The sequence below is a fragment of the Paramormyrops kingsleyae genome, chromosome 24 (genome assembly GCF_048594095.1).
Source record: "Paramormyrops kingsleyae isolate MSU_618 chromosome 24, PKINGS_0.4, whole genome shotgun sequence".
Lineage (NCBI taxonomy): Eukaryota > Metazoa > Chordata > Actinopteri > Osteoglossiformes > Mormyridae > Paramormyrops > Paramormyrops kingsleyae.
In genome coordinates, this window is record NC_132820.1 from 13,903,001 (window position 1) to 13,930,140 (window position 27,140).

General features: G+C 41.4%; 1 protein-coding gene across 1 annotated transcript in view; it reads right to left on the bottom strand.

Annotated features, from left to right (window-relative positions):
- The window catches only part of LOC111854350 (uncharacterized), a 37,558-nt gene extending 12,833 nt beyond the window's left edge, over positions 1-24,725 (bottom strand). The window contains exons 1-11 of the mRNA XM_072706733.1: positions 24,516-24,725; positions 22,333-22,877; positions 17,088-17,831; positions 16,681-16,758; positions 15,910-16,183; positions 15,721-15,762; positions 15,276-15,365; positions 12,442-14,299; positions 8,070-8,243; positions 7,494-7,667; positions 1,394-1,567 (exon numbers count right to left, since the gene is read on the bottom strand). Of these exons, the coding sequence (XP_072562834.1) occupies positions 1,394-1,567; positions 7,494-7,667; positions 8,070-8,243; positions 12,442-14,299; positions 15,276-15,365; positions 15,721-15,762; positions 15,910-16,183; positions 16,681-16,704 (2,810 nt within the window). The 5' untranslated portion in view covers positions 16,705-16,758; positions 17,088-17,831; positions 22,333-22,877; positions 24,516-24,725. The remainder of the gene's footprint in view (positions 1-1,393; positions 1,568-7,493; positions 7,668-8,069; positions 8,244-12,441; positions 14,300-15,275; positions 15,366-15,720; positions 15,763-15,909; positions 16,184-16,680; positions 16,759-17,087; positions 17,832-22,332; positions 22,878-24,515) is intronic.
- Between the last annotated feature and the right edge of the window lie 2,415 nt (positions 24,726-27,140).

A 27,140-nucleotide genomic window follows, 5' to 3' on the forward strand; every position in this document is an offset into this window, starting at 1 on the left:
GAGAGACCAGCAGCAATGATTGGCTCTTGGGGGTTTAACGGCTGCTTGTCTGCAAAGATATAACTCTAACACAGTGATCCTACACGACTCACTGAAGCTCACCTTTTAGTCTGACGTTCCTGAAGTCACTGTGAATTAACGGCCATAAATGAGCATTTCATTTCCAAACCAAACCATAGTGAGGATGATACACCTGTGACCCTCAGACATCGGCTGCTCCGTGTTACCCTGCCTTCCGCTATTTCTGTTCTGTTTTCTCACCTGGGAACAGACATCAGTGTCTCCCTCACATCTACCGTCTCTCACACCCAGAGACACCGACTCGGAATGAGGGCACCACTGACTGCCACCAGCCGGCCCAAACTTTCCTCTTCCTGCTGTCATTTTTATTTATTAATAAAGCCTGCCTCACTGAGGCTTCAGTCCAGTCACCCATCGCTGCCTCAATGTCTTTAAACTCATACCACACTACAACTCCCCACTGCGTGAAGCAACTGTAATTCTGTTTTGAAGCTGAAATTACAGTGAAAGTACAAATAAAATTATGATTTCATGGTATGTCAGCCCAGATCTGAGGTCAGGCAGCAGTCTCAGTCTCCTCCTGTGTACCACTTTCCTCCCTCATCCACAGTTCTGTCCCAAGCAGACCCTGATGGCAGTGAGGATCCTGGTAGGGATGTGAAGAGCAAGGAGACCAGTCTGGGAAAGATTAACATCCAGAACCCTGAAGAGGACAAACACCTCGATCTGACTGCGTAGCGGAATCATTGAGGATCTCCTCAAGGAGAGGGGTGTACAGAGTCTCCCATGGTCTTGTTGTGAAAACGCTGGATGCTGGTGAAGACTGTGGAAAACCCAGTAATACTGACTTCAGTATCCCCAGTTTACAGTGTGAAATTCCCAGCAGTACTGACCTCAGTATGCCCGGTTTATAGTTTGGAATACCAAGTAGTACTGACCTCAGAATCTCCAGTTTAAAGTGTGGAATACCCAGTAATATTCAACTCAGTATCTCCAGTTTACAGGGGTAGGGGCCATGACATAAAGGATTTTTAGAAAACAATTTATTTACTGAAAATCATTTTAACAATCATTCTGTTTCTAATTGATGTCCATTATATTTTTATCCATTACATGTTAAAGTCAGCATATTTAACTGTAACAGAACCGTTAAGCTGAGCTACACAAATGTTTTTCATGGGTTATATGGGTGAATGGATGTTTCCTGCTTCACTGCTTAATTATTTCTAACATGGATTGAGGGCTTATAAGATTGTGGGATATAAGGAAACAGGAGAAAAAAAGAAGCTGTTTATTATATAACTGCTGAAATGCATTGTGGGTTTCTTGGTGTCCAGTTTCTTTTTTGTAAAAATGCATATTCTGTACTCACTTCAGCTTCTCCAGTTTACAGCTGGGATCCTCCAGTACAGCAGAGAGCAGATTCATTCCGGAGTCTCCTGGGTGATTGTAGCTCAGATCAAGCTCTCTCAGGTGTGAGGGGTTTGACCTCAGAGCTGAAGCCAGGGAAGAACAGCCTTCTTCTGTGACTCTACAGCCTGGCATCCTGCAGAGAGAGAGACAGAAACTCTCAAATAAATAAGATCACCTCACCATTACAAGTATTACTTTACATAGTAAATGTGACTATTTTCAATTACAGCTTACACTCTGGAATAGCCAGTAATACTGACCTCAGTATCTCCAGTTTACAGTGTGGATTACACAGCAATACTGACCTCAGTATGTCCAGTTTACAGTGTGGAATACTCAGTAATACTAACCTCAGAATCTCCAGTTTACATTGTGGAATACCCAGTAATATTCACCTCAGTATCCCCTGTTTACAGTGTGGAATACCCAGTAATACTGACCTCAATACCTCCAGTTTGCAGTGTGGAATACCCAGCAATACTGACCTCAATACCCCCAATTTATAGTTTGGAATACACTGGCACGTTTGGCTGCTGCTGCTCCCCGAGATAGTTGTTATTTTCTTATTTTAATTACTTTTAACTTAAGCTCTTAAATTTTATTGTGGCATTTTATTTGACTGTTTTTTTCTGCTGAACTGCCGGCTATCGTGCTAGTAACGAACTGGCCTCTGATCGCTTCTTTGGACCCCAGAGTGGATGTTATACCTACTGTCCGGATACTGCTTCACTCGCTGTTATCCTGGCTTGCGAGCTTGTGGATTTATTGCAGCCCTGTTTCGCCTCAGTCACCTGAACGGCGCGTCTGTGCGAGCCCTCTCATGTAATTCCGCAGATATCATATTGGTAAGTTTTTGCTTGCTTACAAGTGGGTAAGTTCTTGATCATACTATCGCACTACGGGGTCTGGTTCCTGGTGTCGCCAGCCCTAAAGTGTTTGTGGATAGCGCGTGTTGGCTAACGCACTAGACTTGACTTGTGGCTAGGTACTGGACGCTAACTTGTTGCTGTGTGCTATAATTGGTTGCATCACTGAAGTTCACTCTGGTCTAAGACTGTTCATTCACCCTCTCAAATGCGTTTCATGGTATTTTGGCTCATATCGTTTGGGTCGTGGTTAGACCGTCAGCGCTACCATGAGCTTCGCTACCAGAAGCCATCGAACTCAATGAACATGATATTTAAATATACGTCGGAATTTCTTATCAGTCTGAGAAGGAAACCATATGGATTACCCGATGCCCTTTTAGAGAACCAATATGAGGACATCATTCACCGACGCTCTAAATACTGCCACAGGGGCTCACGTAGGAATCTTTCCTCCCATCGTCATTTCAACAACATTGTGATATGAACAATTCTGCTTCTGAGCGAACTGTGGATTTTAACAACTTAAGCCCAGTAACGATCAAGAAAGCTATTAATAACAGCCAAAACCTTTGTAGTGTAAAGTTTGCCTTATACAATATACGATCTCTAAATAAGAAAGCTCTTTATATGCATGATGTGATTACTGATATGGATCTTGATTTTCTGTGCTTAACTGAGACTTGGCAAACCCCTAACGAGTTTATGTTGTTAAATGAAGCTATTCCATCTGGCTATAAATTTATAAGTCAACCTGGATCAATAGGTCGTGGAGGAGGGCTTTGCTATGTTGTATCGCTCTTGTTTCAAAGTTATGAGTGTGTCTCTTCATGATACCTCCTCATTTGAGTGTCTTGCTTTAAAATTTATTACAAATACACCATTGCTTCTTCTACTTATCTACAGGCCTCCTAAAACAACTACCACCTTCATTAATGAATTTACTGAGCTCCTATCATCATTGACCTGTTTGTATGCATCTATTTTGGTCCTGGGAGATTTGAATATACATATTGACTCAAATACTTGCAACCTTGCTGACAATTTTCTCAATATGATGCACTGCTTTGATTTTATACAACATGCAAACTCTCCCACTCAAAAGTAGGGGTGTAACGATATTACAAACCGAACCGAAATATCGCGATACACCAACCACGATACGTATCGCGAAACTCTCGTGGCGTACCGCGGTACTCTCACGCCCCCTGCTGCCCATTGTTGAGGTTGACGTCACTTGTCTCTAACTAATTTAAACAATTTAAACACATCTTTATTTTATCACATTTGATTAAATTGTATTAGTAATGATGAGCTTTTGTTCTAAATTTTGTTCTAAATATTATATTCTAAAGTTAGTATTAGAATTGTTTTTTTCTGACTAGTCTATATTGGAGGTATTTATTAGTGTTATAGTCAAGACCGCCTAAACCGAGACCAAGACATTGCCGAGACCGGAGGGTATCAAGACCAAGACACTGCCGAGACTTGAGGGTACCAAGACCAAGACCAAGTCCAAGACCAAGACCAAGACACACTAAAGCGAGACCAAGACCAAGACTGGTCGAGACCAAGACCAAGACCAAGACCGAAAACAGACTAGGGCTAGAATCGACATCACATTACCCAGATCAACTGTAGAGAAAAAAGGCATTGCTGTAAAGTGTCATTACTCGTTAAATCAAATTCATGTTATCTTTTCAATTATATTGTCCGTATGTCCATATGTCTCTCATTTAAAATCTCCCAGATTTGTCATAGTTACGAGACCTGATGGAAAATAATATTCTCAGCAATCCTCTCCTATAACCATTTTATCAGACCTCGTCAAGGGAAAGAGATGGGATGTACCAGAAAGATGTTCATATTAAGTCTCTTATACCAGGGACAGAGGCCTCGGGTAAGCTATGAATACAGCTATGTAATGATCCTTTGCTTTGAATTGAAGAGCATGAGCCTCCAGATTGGCTTGCACCTCCAAGACCGTGCTTTCTAATCAATGTAAAATACCTAATTTATTTGAATTATAACTATGCTATAGACTTCGCGGACATTTTCGGACATTTTTTTGCCGATGTATGATACGATGTGTATGATGTTTGTGGACTGTGAAGCACTGGCAGTGTCCGTGGAGAAAATGTATAAAATGTAACGTTTTTGAAATGGATGCATCTGACTGGTTGCATTTGAATTGAGGCGCGTAATAAATAATGATACTGTTCTGTGAGGATGTGCAGTTTTCTCTTTTTTTCCCCATCCCATCGAGACCGCTATGTCCGAGACCAAGACAAGACCGAGACCAAATAGAGTCGAGACCAAGACAAGACCGAGACCACAAAAAATTGGTCTCAAGACCGGTCTCGAGAACTACAACACTAGTATTTATTTAATTTTTGTTGTTTACTCAGGTATCCTGACTGTACTAAAAATGTGATGGCAAAGTTAATAAAGAAAAAGTTTAGTTGTTCTTGTTATTAACTGAATCTATTGTTCCTTAGCATTGCTGTTTAGATGACATCAACCCTAACCCCACAGCAAACAGAAACCGAACCGAACCGAGGCTCCAAAACCGTAAACCGAACCGAATAGTGCCTTTGGTGTATCGTTACACCCCTACTCGAAAGGTCACATGCTTGATCTTGTTTTCTCCCATGGCGTTTCTCCGACTGATCTCAGTCTTAAGGATCTTTCTGTTTTTGATCACAAAGCTGTTTTATTTAATAAAGTGGTTCCTAAGCAACGCCGTCATTGTCATATTACACGTTCCATTACCCACAGAAATATTAAGAACATTAATGTGGTTGAGCTTTTAGCTACATTACATTCCCAATTTAATGATCAGGCTTTTGGTAACTTAAGCCTTGACGATAAAGTGACACTTTACAATTCACAACTTTCAAATGTGCTTAACCAGAACTCTCCCATGAAAACACGCTCTCATTTTTACATCCTGCTCCATGGTTCACACCGGAGCTAAGTAAAATGAAGGCAGTAGGACGCCAATTAGAGAGACGTAGTAGGAGTACTGGCTTAACTGTACATGTTAAGGTACAAACCTGGTTAATTAAAGGTTAAATAAATAAATAAATAAATGTTCAAGCGTACTAAGACCACGTGTTGGCTTACAAGGATTCCCTCAATAAGGCCAAATCAGTTTATTATTCCTCACTCATTACAAATGGTCAGAATAATCCTAGGGCTCTTTTTTCTACAATTATTAACCTATTCCAACCTCCTAGATCTTTTCCACTTTTATCTTCAGTTGATCTCTGCTGTGAATTCCTTAACCACTTCCAGAATAAAGTTAGCTCTATTTATTGCCAGCTCCAGACATCATCGGTTACAGCTAATCTGAGTGAGGATTCTATGTTTTCAGTTCAGTTAACTCAATCATTCTCTGCTTTTACACCCATAGATGAATTTACTGTCTATGACCTTGTCTCAAAATCCAAGCCCACTACATCTCTTTTGGATCCCATGCCCACTCAACTAGTGAAGTGCTGCTTGCCTGCCCTTTGTCCGCTCATTGCACAGATAATAAATTCATCCCTTTGTACTGGTACTGTTCCTAGTTCATTTAAAACTGCAGTCATCACTCCTGTCCTTAAAAAGACCGGGACTGCAGCTGATGATCTTTATAACTATCGTCCTATCTCCAACCTCTCTTTCATTGCAAAATTGCTTGAGCGTACTATTGCCTTACAGCTACAGGATCACCTAACGAAAAATAGTCTTTGGGAAGAATTGCAGTCTGGTTTTAGACCTAAGCATAGTACAGAGATGACCCTAGTCAAGGTCGTCAATGATCTGCTGGTTGTGGCTGACACAGGCCATGTCAGTCTCCTCCTTTTACTGGATCTTATTGCCGCATTTGACACAGTTTGTCATAAAATTCTGCTCAGCCGTATGGAAACTCTGGTAGGCATTAAGGGTATACCACTTTCCTGGTTTACCTCATATTTCATTGACAGGGAACAGTTTGTGTCCATTGATAGCTTCATGTCGCGCAGGGCACCATGCACACACGGAGTCCCCCAGGGCTCTGTCTTGGGCCCTCTTCTTTTTCTCATCTATATTCTTCCCCTTGGTCATATTATTCGTCAGCATGGATAAAATTTTCATTGCTATGCCGATGACACAAATTTATATTCATTCAAATCCCTCTACCCTACTCTCTCCATTGGGCTTGGTGGGATGTCTCACCGCCAGTAGCACTTGGATTGCACAAATTTTTCTCAAACTCAATCATGACAAAACAGAAGCTATTTTGATTGCCACACCAACCATGTTAAGCAAGATCAAGCATTTAAACCTGTCTATCCCTGGGTACTTCACCACTACTACCTCTGAAGTAAAAAATCTTGGAGTCATGATGGATTCAACACTTTCTTTTGATTCCCATATCAAACACATCACCAGAACAGCTTTTTTCCATCTCAAAAACATATCTAGAATACAAGCTTCTCTTACCTTTACCTCTGCAGAGACTCTCATCCACGCCTTTATAACCTCCCGGTTAGACTACTGTAATACCCTGCTATTCGGCATTTCAGCTAAGAACCTCAGCAGGCTGCAATATGTTCAAAACTCCGCAGCACGTGTTCTTACGTCTACCAAATCCAGGCAACATATCACCCCTGTTCTACACCAGCTTCACTGGTTACCCATTCAATATCGCATTCAATACAAAATTATTTTGTTAGTTTTCAAAGCATAGTGTCACCTAGATATCTTTCTGATCTCCTAACGTCATACTAACCTACACATACTCTGCGGTCCACTGATGCTCACTTTCTCACTGTTCCACTCTATGGTTGACAGGGCTTTCAGTGTAGCTGGTCCTAAATTATGGAACTCTCTCCCCCTTGCACTTCATCAAAGCACTGAGCTTCCTACTTTCAAAAAACTTCTGAGAACTCATCTCTTTTTACTGGCTTTCCATACATCACCCTGAAATTTTATCAGTGATGGATCAGTTTCCTTTTTACGTTGTTTTTTATTTTTTATTTCTATTTTTATTCATTCTTATTATTATTATTATTTTTTGTGAGGCATGTTCTTATTATTGTATTTATTGTTTAGTGATTTTACATTTTTCATGTACGGTGTCCTTAGGTGACTTGAAAGGCGCCTTATAAATAAAATGTATTATTATTATTATTATTATTATTATTAATACCCAGTAATACTAACCTCAGAATTTCCAGTTTACAGTGTGTATCCCCCAGTACAGCAGAGATCAGCTTCATTCCTGAATCCTGCAGGTCATTGTCACTCAGGTCCAGCTCTCTCAGGTGTGAGGGGTTTGACCTCAGAGCTGAAGCCAGGGAAGAACAGCCTTCTTCTGTGACTCTACAGCCTGACAGCCTGCAGAAAGGAAATCAAAACATTGTTATCTACAGCCATCTATTTGCATGTAATTAGCTGTATAAAGTGAGGGAGAGACCAGCAGCAATGGTTGGTTCTCGGGGGTTTAACGGCTGCTTGTCTGCAAAGATATAACTAGATATAACTGTCTGCTTAGTGGAATCATTGAGGATCTCCTCAAGGAGAGGAGTGTACAGAGTCTCCCATGGTCTTGTTGTGAAAATGCTGGATGCTGGTGAAGACTGTGGAATACCCAGTAATACTGACTTCAGTACCCCCAGTTTACAGTGTGGAATACCCAGTAATACTGACCTCAGAATCTCCAGTTTAAAGTGTGGAATATCCAGTAATATTCAACTCAGTACCCCCAATTTACAGTGTGGAATACCAAGTAATACTGACCTCAGTATCTCCAGTTTACAGTGTAAGTCCCTCAGTCCAGAAGAGAGCAGCATCACTCCTGAATCCTGCAGGTCATTGTCACTCAGGTCCAGTTCTCTCAGGGGTGAGGAGTTTGATCTTAAAGCTGAAGCCAGCATCTCACAGCATTTCTCTGTGAGATTACAGCTGTTCAGCCTGGAACAGAAAGCACTTTAAGACCCAGACAAGTACAGATCCTACACATTAGCTAAATACAAAACATTACAATAAGCAATATAATTAGCAGCACAGCTTACATTTCAAAATGAATTATAGTTTGCAGAGTGTACTGTGCGTCCTGCAATTTGCTGCATCGTATGATCACTAATTGTGAGTCAGTGCATCTTACCTCAAAACTAGAGGTAACACCATTAAGTGTACAAGCTACAGCCAAAAATCACAGAATATGTAGGGTCACATGGACAGCAAGATGGACGTGAACCCTCCCATAATAGTCAGACCAGTGCTTCCAGTGCAGTCCTCAGCCATCTTTCTGCCAGGTGTCCCTACACTCGACACGTATCACAGAAAGGAGGAGATGTGAACATCCCCAGCAGCTAATGCAGCAGTGACTGGCACTTGGATTCCTGATCCCATGAATAAAATCTCTTTTCCCTGTATTGTTAAACCTGGGAACATGTCAAATCACCAATTAGGTCTGACTGATATGACGATATTATCGGTAATCAGCGTAATCAGACAAGTATCCCGGTGTCAATATCTGACAGTGACTAACTAGTGATTATCACCTTTGTTGGAGAAACACGCTTAGGCTACATACAAAGCAGGATAACAGAAGGATTCATGATTTCCTTTCAGTTCAGCCTTCTAGCCTAAGATTCTGAAGCAGTAAAATAGAAATATTGGTATTATAGTGCAGAATTTCACAAGCATTGTCCCTTGCAGTAACCGTGCGTTCGCCATTCTTGTGAGTTCAGTATTGTCACATCACCAACTTCTATCTTCGAGTCAGCAGTCAGAATGTCAGCCATTCAAGTGCAGCTTTCTGCTGGGAATTTTGAGCTTCCCAAACCTTTGTGTGTGTGTCTCTGTCTGTCTCTTTCTCTCATCTTTCCATCTGAATCAATCAATCAATCATTATTTATATAGCTTGTTTTAACCACAGGGTTTACAAAGTGCTTTACAAACATTTAAGAAGAAGAAAAAAAGAAATTCAATTAAGCACAGGGTAAAAAAATAATAAGCGCAAAAGAAATAGAGTAAAATAGAGTAAAAAATATATAAAACAAAAAATATATATAAAAAAAATACCATCATAAGGGACTTTAACCAGCAATTTTCTCTGTAGGGGCCCCTCCCTCACAGGGGCCTTTAGCCCCTATGTCTTCTTGGGGAAGTGACCCCCCCCCCCCACAATAACTGACAATAATAAATGCATAAAATAATTTAAAAAAAACTGATAATATTATTATATGCTATGGTGAAAATATGCATTTTCAGTCTAGTTTTGAAAGCACTAAGACATTCAGTAGCTCTCAGCTTTTCTGGGAGAGAGTTCCAGAGTTTGGGACCATAGTGACTAAAAGCTGCCCCCTCCCTCCCCAGCCGGGTTTTAGGTATAATCAGTAAATTACTGCCGGATGATCTGAGCGACCTGCCTGGGACATACCTTACAGTCATGTTACTGAGGAAGGACAGAGCAAAACCACATAAATATTTACAAAAAAGCAAATGGACTGTAAAATCAATCATAGAAGCCAGAGGAACACAGTGCAAGGATGAATTCATGACACTAAATGAATCTACTCCAGCTGATTACAGCATAACCCTCGACCAGATGGCAAAGGTGCTGGTGCTGGTGCAATATTTCAGTCTGACCTAGGAGTGTCTGAGCAAAGTGCTTATAGCTTTTTATTTGAAATTCTTCTTCTTAGTCTTGCTGGCTCATCTCTTTGTAGTTATTCACCTCCAGTCACTATTGTTATTGTGTGTAGATCGCCTGGTCCCTAACCTCTAATCACCATTGTTATTGTATATAGACCACCTGGTTCCTAACCTCCAATCACTATTGTTATTGTGTAGAGATTGCCCGTTCCCTAACCTCTAATCACCATTGTTATTGTATATAGACCACCTGGTTCCTAACCTCCAATCACTATTGTTATTGTGTAGAGACTGCCCATTCCCTAACCTCCAATCACTATTGTTATTGTGTAGAGACTGCCCGTTCCCTAACCTCTAATCACCATTGTTATTGTGTATAGACCACCTGGTCCCTACAGTAATTTTCTTAAGGAGTTTGCACTTTTTTTAACAAACCTGGTGGTCACTACTGACAAAGCCGTGATTGTTGGCGATTTTAATATTCATATCCTCCTGAGACCCGACCTATTCATTTATGTCCATTGTAGTGGACATTGTATTTTTGCATTTATTTTTTCACTGATGTTGGGAAACGTATTTATTCTTGTTGTGCACTAAAGAGGACATGCTGTGAAATTAAAATAAGAATAAATTTGAAAACATCTAAATTGTAAGTTGTCTTATTTCCTCCAAAGACAAATAACCTACATTTGAAGGACACTTTTTTCCTTGGGTCTCAGGAGGATATGGAGAATGACAGTGTTCCTTTAACAACAAAATTTGCTGCTACTCTGTAGGTGATGGTCAGAATGTAGTCGGCCTACTCATGCCTGTAACCATAACCTGCATGTGATTCTTAGCCATGGTGTCCTGGTGGAACACATATCTATTATACCTCAGAATCCTCTGCTTTCAGGTCATTACTTGTTAACCTTTGATATACAGTATAGCCTCCCTTCGGCCCCAGCTCCAAAGTACAGTATCAGACGTTCCATTGCCTCATTAACTACAACAACTTCTGCAGTCCTTCAAGGTTTCTTCCTTCTAGGGAGTTTTTCCTTGCCACTGTCGACTCTGACTTTCTCACTGGGGGCTTTGGGCAGGGATGCTGTAAAGTGCTTTGAGACAATGTAATGTGAAAACACGCTATACTAATAAAACTGAATTGAATTGAAATTGAATTCTGTGTTTGGGTGGGGCTCAAAAATATTATTTATTGCGATATTTTTAAACTAAAACGACACATATACATCCCAGCCCTTATCAACAATACACTAATTGGAGAGCTATCAATCCTGTGAAACAGGCTTTTAACAGAAATGTTTGTTTGAACGATTTATGAATAATGATACTTCATTCATCCCCATGGCGAAATTGTCTTTTCGCCCCTCCCATCTTGCTCTCCAAGAGACACGCCAACACATATACAGGTGAGAGGAAGTTTGGGGGCCACAGCGCAGGGTCGGCCAGCATCCAGCGCCCCCGCAGCTCAAAGACCCAGTGATGACATCACTCTGCCGGCCAGGAGATCTGAACCAGCGACCTTCCACTCACGGACACAGTGTTTGAACCCAAAGAGTCACGCATCACACCTAGTATTCACAGAAATGCTTCCTACAGCATCCAGAACTGAAACAAATATGAGTGGTTTCCCACTATTAATGAAAACTGGACCATTCTGTATGATGCTGTATCTTTGGTTATTTGTTACACAAAGGATGGTCATGGAAATCCTGTCTTTTTTGTTTTTACTACATCACTACCTTCAGTTAATATAAAATCTAGTTTCCTAAAAATCCTAGTTATTGATCCAAGAGGGTAAATACATTATACAGTAAAACCTTGGATTGCAAGTAACTTGGTTTGCGAGTGTTTTGCAAGACAAGCAAAAATTTAAAATACATTTTAACTTGATAAACGAGCGAGGTCTTGCAAAATGAGTATTACATATATGCTTTGTCTGCCTGGCATCACGTAATCACAACTGAGTCGATGGTTCTTCTCTCTCTCTCTCTCTCTCTCTCTCTCGCTGCGGGATTGTATAGTGAAAATCTAGTAGAAAAGCACCACGCGAAAAAGGGCGTAGCAGCGCGAGCAATGTTCTGTTTAACGACAATGCAATGTCCATATTTTCACATTTATAGCAGTCATACAGAAGCTCCCAGCTCTGGGCTCCATCACATGAACACACCTGCTGACAATAACACTCACATACCACTTATACACCCTGTGGATAAAGAGCCCTCACTGTTTCTATAGCAGGTTAGGATGCTGTGCCTGTGATCAGAAGGCAGACTGGATGGGAACAAAAATGTTTTTTGTTTGTTGCTACATTATCACCTTCAGTCATTATAAAATCTGTGGTCCAGATTAGCTACCGCCATAGAAACAGCAGTAGTCAAGATTATCAAAATGAAACCCAGGTATTAATGCATGAAGAGAAATAAATTATATGTATATTATATATTTCAAAGAATATTCATGTATTGCTGCCAGACCAGACATGATTTACCATCCCCACGTCACTTACAGAGCCGTCCTGGAGTTCTTGACCACAGGCAGCAGCCTCCAGTACTCTTTATCTGATCTGATGTATTTCTTCAGATCAAACACATCCAGCTCCTCATCTGACATCAGCATCACAAAGGCCAGAGCTGAGTACTGATCAGGTGAGAGGCCTTCTGCTGAAAGGTTTCCTGAATTCAGGTATCTTTGTACTTCCTCTACTAGAGAATTGTCACCCAGCTCAGTCAGACAGTGGAAGAGATTGATGGTCCTTTCTGGAGATAAATTCTCCTGTATTTTCTCCCTGATGTATTTGGCTGTTTTCCTAATGTTATGTGAGCTGGTTCCTGTCTGTCCCAGTAGCCATTTTAAGGATCTTTTTAAAGTGGTATGTGAGCTGATTCTCGTCTGTCCCAGTAGTTTTTGTAGCAGAGTCTTACTGGAGTCTGTTGAGAGGCCCAGGAGGAAGCGGAGGTAGAGGTCCAAGTGTCCATTCTTGCTCTCTAATGCCTGATCCACTGCAGTCTTCAGTAGGTCAGCTGATGAGTTTGACAGAAACACATATAAAGCAGCGAGATACTCCTGGATGCTCAGATGCACAAAGCAGTACACCTTCTCCTGATACAACCCATATTCCTCCTTGAAGACTTCTGTGCACACTCCAGAGTAAACTGAAGCTTCACTGACATCAATGTCATTCTCTGTCAGATCTTGCTCATAAAATATGAGATTGCCTTTCTCAAGGTTGTCAAAAGCCAGTTTACCAAGTTTTAAAAGGAATTTCTTGCTGTGTTTATTAAGCTTTCTTTCATAGTTTTTCATATACTTATCATTTTTTAATCTAGTCTGAAAGAACAGGGATTCCTCACCAGAATCAAAGCATTTATTAGGTTTGGTTTTATACTTTTTCATATACTTGTCATTTTTTAAACTTGTCTGAAAGATCAGGAAGTGTGTGTACATTTCAGTCAGAGTCTTTGGAATTTCTCCCCTGTCAGTCTCACTGAAAAGCTTCTCAAGAACAGTGGCTGAAATCCAGCAGAACACAGGTATGTGGCACATGATGAAGAGGCTCCTTGATGATTTCACATGTGTGATAATCCTGCTGGCCAGGCTCTGATCACTGAATCTCTTCCTGAAATACTCCTCCTTCTGTTCATCACTGAACCCTCGTATCTCTGTCACCTGGTGGACACACTTAGGAGGTATCTGATTGGCTGCTGCTGGCCGGGAGGTTATCCAGAGGAGAGCGGATGGAAGCAGATTCCCCTTAACGAGGTTAGTCAACAGCACATCCAGTGACATTTTCTTTGTTACATCAAACCAGCTCTCATTGTTCTGAAAATCAAGAGGAAGGCGACATTCATCCAGCCCATCAAAGATGAACAAAACTTTGTTCGTAAACAGCTCAGTGGATTCAAGCAATTTCAGTTCTGGGACAAAGCGGTGAAGCAGTTCAATCAGACTGTATTCATCCTTAATCAAATTCAGATCCCGGAAAGGAAGAGCAAATATGAAGTGAACATCCTGGTTTGCTTTTCCATCAACCCAGTCCAGAATAAATTTCTGCACAGAGACTGTTTTCCCGATACCTGCCACCCCTTTAGTGAGTACAGTTCTGATAGGTGTCTCACGCCCACATAAGGGTTTGAATATATCATTGCACTTGACTGTAGTATCTTCTGTTCGCCTTTTCTTGGATGCTGTTTCAATCTGTCTCACTTCATGTTCATCATTGACTCCTCCAGTCCCACCTTCAGTTATGTAGAGTTCTGTGTAAATCTCACTGAGAAGTGTTGGCTGTCCTTCCTTTCCTTTCCCTTCAAATACACACTCACAGTTCTGCTTCAGGGTACATTTGATCATGCTGAACATGAGCTCCCCTGAAGAAAAATGAGAGGAAAATGCACTAATTCTCAACATGATCCTGATCAGTGTGGTAAGAGGATTAAAACACACAACATTAATCCCAACTTGACGACCTTAACCCCTACCCAGCCCTATCCTTAACCATAAGCTAGCAAACAAAATACGAGATTTTTGGCATTTTTCGTTTTTTGATCGCATTCACAGATGTTTCCGCGGATGTGAGATATAGTCCCCGCACCGTAGAAACAGCAGGTAATTTTTGTTGGTATACATAATCCCCCCCACACACAAACACAAACAGCAGTTCCGGTCCTAGCTGATGTGGCGCCCTAGGAGAGTATCACCACCGGTGCCCCCTGCTGGAGCCAATGTGAAATTGGCTGGCAAGTCGGTGCCCCCTCAGAAGATGGTGCCCTAGGCGGCCGCCTATGTCGCCTATAGGACAGACCGGCCCTGGCTGGGGTGGCATTAAACCCAGCCAATAACAGCACCTAAGCCAGATTATAACTTTCTAAACACAAAGTAAACAGCAAGATAAATTACAGCTGGCTGGCATTCATGCACAAAACCTCATTCAATGAGCACGTCGCTCACATGATAATGCTGTTTGTAATGTATATAAGACTAATTGATAATACAAATGCAAAGGCTTTAAACTATTAGTTAAAAAGGGGGATGCGAACAGAAAAGCATTTTATTTGACTATTACAGTTTACTATCCTGAGACAGACACAGTGGACGGTCCCTGCAGGTGCAGCAGGACACTTTAAAGATAAAGTGTATTTCTGAAAATGATGTTGTAGGTTATTCCCGTTCCCAAACACCTGAACAGTATTTCCAACTTTCCCTAATGAATTTATGTTGGGAGTAACTAACATTAATTCTACCTATTTTTTAAATTAGCAAATGCCGAATTATCCAAGGTAAGCTAGTAACACTCCACAAACCACAGACAGTAACATGGTAATCACTCTGATTAGTTATTATTACCTCTGTCTTTTTCCTGTTTTCCCTCCTCTCCTCTTCCTCCTTTTCCTCCCTGGGCACCGGAGGGCTTTGGTCTTTCTGACATGATAGTGTCTGTTTGAATTAGATACCATTAATCGTGTCACACACTTATCAATCGTATCAATGTCACTTAAAGACGCCTACAGTGTGTGATACGGAGGGGAGGGGGGGGGGCGCTGGGCAAAACAAATATATTGTTATATATTATAACAATAAATATTGTTAGTCTAATAACCCTTTTATAATTTCAAAATAATAGTGTATAATAGTAGTAAATCAATATAGTACAAGTCAGAATTTTAATTTTCCCCCTTCCCTTTCTAACCCTTATGAATGGACGGCGCCCCTGGTATTTTCCCGTACTGCTTATGCCATGGGCCGCCCTGATATACAGGGTTCAATTCAATGTATAGCATACAGCTCTTACTCTGCTCCAATATGTCACCCAGTTGACTTTCTGCTTGGGGACCTGAAATAAGGAAGAATTTCAAATTCATTTCAGTATCTAACAAACATTACATTTCCCATATAATGCTATACAATATGTTAATTTTTCAAGAGATTAAAGAGGTTACAATTTAGACAAAAAAACAAGAAAGGTTAAATATATGATTACCCTTCTGCAGGTCTTCATTCAGTCTCTGAGCAAGATCATTCAGGTTCATCTTCTTCAGGATGTCAAGCATGACATTGAGAGCATCAACTTCACTGTAGGAACTTATCATCTTGTCGGCGAGGTCTGTTCTATCCAAGTCCTTCACCTGACCCCTGGGAAGGGACTTTAACTCTTTATACTTTATGTGACTCAGTTTCCATTTAAACTCCTTCAGCTCTTCTTCACTGAGCTCCTTCAGATAATCGAGCAAGAGGTCGGGGAGCGAGGTCTGGGCCTGCAGAATGTCGGAGATGAGTCCATGAGACTCACAAACCCGTACATGGTCACTCCCACACATGCACTGACCTTTCCGTTAACAGAAGGCAGGTTTCCTGCTCACAGTTTTATTTGACTACTGAAGACACCTCACCTGCTGTAATTCTTTTATTACTATAAGAAGCACATGTGTATGTTTATTTTCTGCATTATTATTAAACCTTTATTCAACCAGGTTAGTTCACTGATGTTTGCTGTAGCCTGAGGAAGAGCACTGCAGAGTGAGCTTTTTGTCTGCTAAGCTATTTTGTTCTGATACGTCTGGTGCAGTGCGGTATGGTAAGGAAGTAGCCTGAGGAAGAGCACTGCGGAGAGAGTGCTTTCTATCTGCTGTATTCAGCAACCTTCAGCTGAAAATACTTGTTCATGTTATGAACTTAAGCTTTCCTGTCTTTCAGTGTCTGGTATTTACGGCCTTAACAACATGCATCATATGCTGAAACGTTACGTCCAAACCTCCTCATTGGAAGAGTGAGCCATCGCTTAGACGATCAGGGTTGTAAAGAACCAGTTCCCATATATTGCAGTCCGACTCTGTAATAAAAAGCAGAAGTAATGTTAGCTTTATATTCAAAATTCAGTTTACAGGCTATAATATCTTTCACCTAAAGGAAACCAGTCAGTTTGGTCACAAATACAGATTTGCTCTGATCATTTGGATTAACAACTGTGGGCTGTAATATACTGTGTGCTTAAAAAAAAAACATGTAGTCACCGAACTGATGACTTTAAAGCACTTTTCCATCTAGATGCTCTGGAGGGCTGCATTTGTCACAGACCAGAGCCCAGCGGCCCATAGCTGTTCTCAGTTTGGAATGACCTCCTTCTTTGAATTGCTTGCAAATGTTGGTTTCATTACTCACCTTATTAGGCGCTTTCACACCAAAGCTCCGGACCCTGGTCCTTGTTTACAGGTTCTTGGGCTGTCTGGACCGGGGACTTTTGTAGATCCTGGCCACTTTTGTCTGTCACTGTCACACCACACAACAGGACCTGAGACTCAGCAGAGCTGTCACTAAGTCATGGAAGTTATTGTTCACAATAAGTCAGCACTTTAGTTTCTCCGGTGAAGCAGTTTAACATGTAATTTAGTGAATGGGTTAAAATAGTGCTATTATATTTCTTAAATGTGTTATGAAATGTTTAGAAACTCATTTTAATAACTACTTCTTATAACATCCTTGTCCAAGTCTTATACTTCCAAACTGAACCAATTCTAATCACTTCCACAGGTAAAACTCAGCAGAACAGTTACTCCACTTCTTCATCTGAGCCAATTAAGCATTACATTGATTTTTTTGTTTCTAGTGATGTTGTACTGTTTGTTCATTTATTTATTTTTCTAAATTTCATATTTTGATTGCATATTTTGAAGGTTGGAATAACTATAGGAACCAGCAGAAGGCCCGGCATGTGGTGGTGCCCACAGTGTCAAATATAAACCTGTACCGTAAATAACCTAATAGATCACGGGTGAGAGGGCAGGAATTTCACCGACGGCCATGGACGTCATTGCCCCTCTTTCTGGCTTTGATGCCCCTTTGAAAATCCAACTTCAGAGGCCACAGTGGCCTTGGTGCCCTGCAAAATTCTGCCCGGCAACAGAACTGTGTGCAAAGATTTCAGACCACAGCCATCTTTGGACGTGTGCGAACAATAATATGCAAACATGACATCCTGTGTGACACTTGTGAGTTTGTCTTTGATGCGGCGTAGAAAGTGACAGCGCACATAAAAAGAAGAGTAAAGGAGGAACAATCAGCAATGAAAGACAGCATTAAGTAAGAAATTTAGATACATAATCAGCAAGTAAGCTTGGGAAATCAATAACGTTGTCTATAGTGTCATGGATCCACTCTCCAATGTTACTTTAGTGAGCTATAATCTGCTGTCACATGTTGTTTGTATATTGTTAACCAGCTGGCTCTGTAGAGACTTGTAAATTCTAAAATAGTTATTAATGCATTAACTTTAGATTTATCATTTGCATAAATGTTTTAGTTTGCCACAATATGTTTATGTTTTGATAACGTTAGCTAGATGTTTATTTTTGCTCTGACACAAATGTTATGGCAAGATGCCCCGATATAACATTAATTAACCAAGCCAACACTACAGAAGCATGTCTAGGATATCTTGAAGCCCAGCAATGTTAGAGGTTTTTACAATGGTTAAGTTACCAAATTGAGTGGGTGTTGAACTATCTAGATATGTATTTACTGTCTTTGATACAGATTTTGTGTGTTTCAACCAAAGCTTGTCAGTGGCCTAGGTTAGGCATAGGGCAGGCTATTGATGTAGGCTAAATGTTAGGGCTGGTTTATACTCGACACTCACAAAGTGTCTTTCCTCACAGCTCTGTGAGTGAGTGTCCGCCAGCAAGGGGCTCATTATTTAGCTAGTTATAATTCAAAACAAAGAGGTGTAGCAATTTTAGTTAACAAAAGAATATGTTTCAACTGTAAAGACACCATCATAGATCCAGAAGGAAGATTCATAATTATTAAAATAAAACAAAGAGATATGTATTGCCAATATATATGGTCCAAATAATGATGACGACTCCTTCTTCCACCACCTCTTTGCTGAAATATCAACACACTCAGACACAGAACTTATACTGGGAGGGGACTTCAACTTAGTACTTAATGCAGAATCTGACAGATGTAGTACAGCAGCTAGTTACCGTACTTGCCATTCATCTGAAACAATAAAACAATATATGAATGATTTCGGCCTATGCGATGTCTGGCGTACATTTCACGCCACGCCCAGAGAATACACGTTTTTCACGCCAGTCCATCATTCTTACTCACGGATAGAGGTTTTTCTTACCAGCAATTCAGTTATGAAGGATGTATGTGACACACAAATTCACCCTATCACAATCAGTGACCATGCACCTGTCACTATGACAGTCACTGTAAAAGCTAGTGCACCACCTTTTAAATGGTGGAGACTGAATACATCATTACTAACGGACTCAGAGTTTCTAGTAGTTATTAAAAAAGATTGGACAACATTTATTGAAACAAATGACCTGCCGGGTGTCTTTGCCTGCATGCTCTGGGAAACAGCAAAGGCTGTAATACGAGGCAGAATAATTTCATATTCAGGACTTAAAAAGAAAAAGGAAAAAGCACTCGAGACAGAACTAGAACAGAAAATTAAAACTTTGGAATCAGCACATGTTGCCTCCCAAGAAAAACACCTTCTCAAAATGTAAAATGGAACTGCAAGAATTAAGAGACAAAAAGTTTTACTTACAGAGATTACTCTTGGACAATTTTGAACATATTAATAAATGTAGTAAGTTTTTAGCAAACCAACTAAAACAGAATAAAGAGAAAGTAGCTATCTCTTCAGTTACAGACCCCAATGAGAAGACAACTCATAGCCCAGGAGAGATATTTAGGGACTTCAATAAAAAACTTATACTCACCTAATATTAATCCAACCAATTCTGAAATAGAAGAGTTCTTAAACAACATTGACCTACCAAAATTAAATAATGAACAAATAACGGTATTAGAGTTACCTCTCTCAATAGTGGAACTTCATGATGCACTACAATGTACAGGAAAGCCCCAGGTCCAGATGGATTTCCAGCAGAATTCTATAAAGCATTTTGGCCTCTGCTAGCACCACTATTCCATAGAATGGTTATAGAAATTAAAGAATTCCTCCAAATATGAATTATGTAGATATTAACTTGCTCCTCAAACCTGACAAAGACCCTGCTCTCCCCTCTAGCTATCAATCAATATCACTCATAAATGCGGATCTTAAAATCATCAGCAAGGCACAGGCTAGTCGGGGGGTGGGGCCTCTGGGTTTTGCCTGCGCCGCTGCACTGGGGTGGGTGGGTTTGGTGCGTGGGCTCTGTCGGCTGGGGCCGCAGCCTCAGCTCCCGGGCGGGTGGTTGCCCGTATGCGGTGGGGTCCCACATAGCAAAATTGGTATGGCCCCGATCTGGCCCACACTATGCGCTTACACCCGGCCCAGATACCGCAATGAATGACGGCCCCTTGCTGGCCCAGATCTGGTTTGCCAGAGATGGCCCACACATGGGCCAGCACAAAGTCAGATGCAGACATGTTGGTGGCCCTGTTCTGGCCCAGAACAGTTTCAGCTCGGGCACCAAATGTCAGCCTATGTGTACCTTAATCAAGTCATGTAATACCTACTTAATATTAATTTAATATTCATTGAAATATTAAGTTACCTCATCATTCAAATAAAGTTTATATGAGTTAATAAATATTAACACTGTAAAAGCAACACTCACTGCACACTGTAAAGTATTATAGGTAACACTGAATGGTGTGGACCCATATAGACACCATTAACACTGGCACATTTGCTGTGTAACATGTTTTAGAACAATTTTACCCAGAGCAGCTATGGTCTGCTAGGGCGGTGCTATGCTAACTGATGCGAATTGTGGTCCCGCCATTTTTCATTAAGCTCCACAGCTAAATTACTTGTACAGAAGACACACGTTCCAATTTGACAAGTATTATCTTCGGGGAAGCATGGCAAGACAGCATGACACAAGGGGTTTTCTAGTTGCATTTTACAAATGCAATACTACTTAGATACTGTATACATATTGTATATAGTGTATAGTACTGTGTATAGTATTCTGCTGTACAATACAGATGTATTGAAATAGATTGACTGTACTCATATTTTAACCCTGCTGATCATACACAAATATAATGCACACAATTACATTCCACTATTCAAATTGTTTTCTACTTGACTGCTTTTGCAACATTTGCACAATTTCTGGATGTCTAAAATACCTATTGTATGCTTTTTGTGTTTAGAGTTGATATTTGTAATTTATTTATAAAAATTCTTATACTCAAACAGCTGGGGCCATGTGTTTTGTGTGGCTCAGTGGGCTAATCCTGTGTGCCTGTAATCGCAAGGTCACCAGTTCAAACCCAGCTTCTGCATGTCTGTGGGTCCTTGAGCAAGACCCATAACCCCCAGCTCCCTGGGTGCAGCCATGAGTGGCTGCCCTTCGTGGACAACTTACTTAAAAAGGCAATTTCCCCATGGGGATTAATGAAGTGATGATGATTACTATTATTTAACATTTATTAAAATGTTGAATTGTGAAATGCGGTTCTTGTTTTTTATTTCCCCTGACTCAAGTAAAACAAGGTACTAATACAAAAGAAAATGTTTTACCTATTTGCATGGACATTTCTGAGTAGAAAACAAAAAAAATTAAGGTAGAGCAACTTTATTTGAATGATGAGGTAACTTAATATTTCAATGAATATTGAATTAATATTAAGTAGGTATTACATGACGTGATTAAGGTACACATAGGCTGACATTTGGTGCCCGAGCTGAAACTGTTCTGGGCCAGAACAGGGCCACCAACATGTCTGCATCTGGCTTTGTGCTGGCCCATGTGTGGGCCACCTCTGGCAAACCAGATCTGGGCCATCAAGGGGCCATCATTCATTGCGGTATGTGGGCCGGGTGTAAGCGCATAGTGTGGGCCAGATCTGGGCCATACCAATTAGCTATGTGGGGTCTGGCCGGCCCAGGCCCGGTCGCCTGGTGGGGGCGGGTTGGTGTCTGGGCACTGTGGGGGGGGTCCCGTGTTGCTGGGCTGCCTGTGGCATCCCTGAGCACGCCGGTTGGCTGCCCCTGCTGGCTGTGCAGGGTCGGGGTTGAGGACTAATCGGGGCCAGTCATGGATCTGGCCACGGTGCGGGGGGGGCCCAGTCCTGGCACGCCCTTATTGCTCCCCTGGGCCCAAAACCACATTTCACACGATACTAGGGCTTTGAGGGGTGGTGGGAAGGTGCGCCGAGACACTGCCCCTCAATTTTTGCTTGCATATTAGACACCACATGACACTAGGGCTGAGGAGGTGGGTTGAGGCAGGTGGAGCTCTGGCATCTGCCAGCGGTGGGGCCCTCATATCCTAACTGCACCCACTAATTTTAATGCATTGTAGACATAAACACACAACTCTCTCACACATACACATTGTATACTAACATGGGACGGGGATGCGATGGGGGCTGAGGGGCCCCCCCTAATTCTCTGTCTCTGGCCCTGTGCGGGTGGGTTGCCCACCGTGTCGAAGATCCATCATGGGGGGATGCAGGCAGCCCTGGCCGGTGTGGGCGTCCTCCTCTCGTGGGCCGCAGGCTGGGTGGTTCTTGGTACTGCTGCGCCGTGGTGGGGCCCTGGCGGGCGGTCCGGGGAATCTTGGGACGCTCTGGGCCCTTCTAGGCAAATTCGGGGGTTGTGTTTGGGCGGGGTGGGGGGGTCTGCCACTCTTCAGTCCCCGGCAGTCTGCTCCCGGGGGGGAGGGCACTTTGTATGTACGGGCCTTCCTTCAATCATCCTGCAGTGTTGGAGGGGGGGGGGTTCCCAGTTGATGGGGCCCTTCGGCCCTGGACCTGTTTACCTCAGTGGGGGGATCGCAGGCGGGACTGGGGGGTTCGCTGCCGATCTCCCCTCTGCGGGCCTCCTTGTACGGGGGTTGGAGCCCGCTTAGTTCCTCGCGGGCTCCCTCTTGGGTTGGGCGAGTGGTTGTCTCGGGGGCACGTGGCTGTGGGCCCTTATGCCGTGGGGGCGGCCACGGTTGCCTGGTTCCCCCTGCTTTCGCCTTGGGCCTGGGGGGGGGCACTGTCAACTTGTGATCTAAAAGCAATGAGGCTGCCACCCATAATATCTGCTCTATGGAAATGCACTCCCATAGCCACTAGGGGAGCTCTCACCTTCTTTCAGTCCTGCTAAATTATGTTGCAATTCATTCCACTTGGAAAGTTACACCTTAAATCAAGTCAGTGTAAGTGTGTGGCTAAGTAGCCTAAGCAGCATAAAATGAATATAAAGTGCTACATACGAAACGCATATGGGTGTTAGCCACTGCGAACCTGAATTTAATCAGCACGATCTTGAAATGCGGTATCTGGCTGGCGGGGCTGACTAAGTCTACGTGCAGCTTTGTCACGGAGTCATCAAACGCTCCACCTTCTGTTAACATGAGAAACATGAGCCTGAGCACTATACGGCGATCACGTAAAGGCATAAACTAAGAGGTATAACTCAGAAAAATAACAGTACAGACAACTTTTAAACGGCACAAACTATTGAGACCGATTCGGAGGCAAATGGGGGGCTAACTTAACGGCGGAGTCACGTGACCATGTAAATAAGCAATATCTCAGAAACTAAAGCAGCACAAAGGACAGTTTTAACGGCACAAACCAGCACAAACGCAGCACATACGATTGCGATCGGTCTGGTGGAAATCAGACGCAAATGGGGGGCTAACGTCACGCTGGTGTCACGTGACCATGTAAACAAACATTAATATCTCAGAAACTAAAGCAGCACAAAGGACAGTTTTAACGGCACAAACCAGCACAAACGCAGCACACACGATTGCGATCGGTCTGGTGGAAATCAGACGCAAATGGGGCGCCAACTTTACGCTGATGACGTCACCATGTAAACAAACATTTATATCTCAGAAACTAAAACAGCACAAACAAAAATTTTAACAGCACAATCCGGCACATACGATTGAGACCAGTTTGGTTGAAATCTGAAACATATGGGGGGGCCAACTTCACGCAGGTTGTTTCCTCTATCCCACCTTTATTATTATTCTTATTATTATTTATATTTGCCTCTTTTTGTTTTCTTTGTTCTTTTTTTCTCTCTCCATGGTGATTAATGTCTGTTATTGTTATGATTGTTGTTTCTGTGTCCTCCCCCCTCTCTTTTTTTTTGTATAATCACGGTACTGGGGCAGGTGAGTTCGGCGTGGCTACACTGGAATTGAATATCTTTACACTGTAACCTTAATTTAAAATAAAGACAAAGACAAAAAAAATAAAAAAGGAAACAATGGAATTTTCACAGATGTGTGCTTGCACTGCAGCCATAAAAAACACCCTAAATGTCATCTTATCTTGATTTACAGCTGTTAACACCTCCTAAAGAGACCCAAGTCAATAGTTCAAGTAATAAAAAGAGAAACACACCTGTCTGAACTGCTGCAACATGCCTTGAGTATTTTTTAGCTTTATGGGGCCTTTCTAATATTGTTGCTTTTATTAGTACTTACTTATTATTCATCAGAATGAAAAAAAGCATTACCTGAATGCCAAATACTGACTGTTAAATTCAAAGCGAGGCAAATATAGCATAATGCATGCATTTTCCAACAAATACACGCCTGCAAATTTGAGAAAGGATAATATTTATAAATGTATCGGTTGAAAATAAAAGTTGAGGCCTACCTAGAATTTCAGTTTGAGAAGGACGCTGGGTATCTTTCGCTGGCGGCCACGTCAAACAATAGCGCTTTGCAACATTGTTGCGTTGTTGCAAACACAAAAGTATCAGAGTGAAATCTTCATGATGAATTGGAGTAGTAAATCAAAATGATTATTTATAGTAATCATAGTCTAATAAGCATACTTTTTAAGATCGCCCAAACCGGCTCCAACTTCAACACTAAATAGAGAAGTGTGAAGCTGGCAAGAAGAAGGGGGAGACTTCCGGTTGCTAGTTCCACTTATTGTGTCAAAATGAACGTTCAGTTTTCATGCGCGTTGAATGCATTTAATGGTCAATTATATGCAAGAATAATAAATAGTGCTGCGATATATCATACTTACATCGCCAAATTTTATCATAATAAATAATAATAATAAATTTTAACCATCCAAAATGAAAAAGTATGAGAAGTGCACAAAATTTTATGGCATATTTTGCTTCATAAAAGTAAGCGTCATCAAAAAGTTTGCTGGGTTTGGAACTAGGTCAAATGTGTATCCATAACACAAATATAAAGGATTGTGTCAGCTTCAAACTTAGCCAAGTACATTCTAATAATGCTCTTTAAAGTGCCACATATCAAAAAAGCATCGATATCATTAAAAAGTGTGCTGGATTTGGAACATAGTCCCCCCAAAGTGAAATTAGACCTGGGCCGGTATGCATAAAACGTCCTAAGAATGGTCTTAAGAATGGTCGTACACTTGGACTTAAGAGTAAACAAAAACTTAGCAAAAAGTAGGAGCTTAGAGCCTTGTATAAATCTGCTAAAAGTAACTTTCAGCAAAGTCTAAGCCCAATTCCTAAGTGTTGCCGGAGCCAGCATTTAAGTGTCGTGAAATGAGGACTACAAATAAAATCCCGCCCCAAATACTGAGTTCAACCAATAGAGAAGCTGCACAGTGAATATATTAGTGACATTAAACCGTTAATGTGCAGCGTTATACAACATACCTTTCTGTGATCATACCTTTAATTGCATGGTTGTACGAAAATCTACCTAGCACACCACCAATCAATTTCCACGAATAGATGCACATGTTGTATAAATTATGGGTCAAACGCAAAACTCATAGCAAGACATTGAATTCTAAAAGAAAAACAAACTGGACGACAAACAAAACGGTTCTTTTGGCACAATTGGTGCTTAAATGGAAGGAGGTAGTGCGAGGAAAGTTTGGCCCAGCTGTTACAAATACGGAAAAAACGCTTAGGGGGCTATTGCAAGCTCCGTAAGTGCTGTGACACCTCGGACAAGGTGTTCAGCAGAGGAATGTGAAAAAAGGTGGTATAATTTTTTATCGACCTCGCGAAAGGAAATCACAGTTTATAAAGCAAGCATGCAAGCTACAGGTTTGTGTCATTACTTATATTGCTCTTATGACCCTCGCTATAATAGATGATGATAATAATAATAATAATAATTATTATTATTATATTTTTCCAGTTGCCAAAAACGTAGCATCATTATCACCTTCAGTTCAACAGTAAGTGCATTTTTAGGTGACGTAGGAGATTGTATCCGGTTCCTAATTAGGTTGGTAACAAAAAGTATGCCCTCATGATTGAGCCTGTACCTTTTTATCAATTCATTATTGTCGGACGTCTGCAGTACGTCCTTTCTTTGACGGAAAGTGCGCGGTCTCCGTTTTCGTGCGCTTAGTGCTGCTGCCGTTGTGCAACTGCTAACTGTTTTAGGAGTTCTCTCCAGCTCTCTTAAATAATTTAGGAGCTGTGACCTACTCTTAACACTTAAGAATGTTTATGCATGCCACTTATTCTTAAGTCTGGGAGTAGGAGCAAAATCACGTCACTCTTAGAATTGTGACGCATTTAAGAGTGAAATTTTACTCTGAGAAGTTTTATGCATACCGGTGTTCTGTCGAAAAATACTACCTATCGAGACGTGCTATCGAGCCTTTCTGCGCATGTGCAGTTCCACTGTTTTGAGATTAGGGTTAGGGTTAAGGTAAGGGTTTTAGGGGTTTTGAGGGGTTAGGGTTAGGGTAAGAGTTAGGGTTAGGGCTATCTATTAGCACTACGGTAGCATTTTTCGACAAGGCAGCATATATCGACAGAACACCGGCCCTGATCTCATCCAAATCAAGTAAATTTTTCATTTTGTCTTCAGATTTAATTTTTCTTAGTACTGCTGTGCTGGTTCCTATTCCTGATCTGTTTTGAGCTGATAAAGAATCTGGATCTGCATTTCCTAATGTATTATTATACATTCGGTAAGGTTTTATATTTTCTAATTTCACTGCTATTTCTTCTCGTTCATTACTTCTGAATGGCCATGCCTTTAGCTTATCACAAGCGTGTATTATCTCCTCACTATAAGTAATTGTAAACTGTAATCTTGTTTCATCCTCTGAATTTATACAGAAAGCCATTGTGCATGACTTATAAGCTGTGGGATTCAATAGAATTATAAAGAACATACAATGAATAGAGGAAAAGGAGAATATAGCTTAAAGCATGGCATGATGAAAGGGGGGGGGGGGGTCATTCTAAAAAATGCAGTGAACTGAAACGAGAACTGACTGGCGCCGGCAGGGGGACCTAATCGGAACAGATAGAGGGAG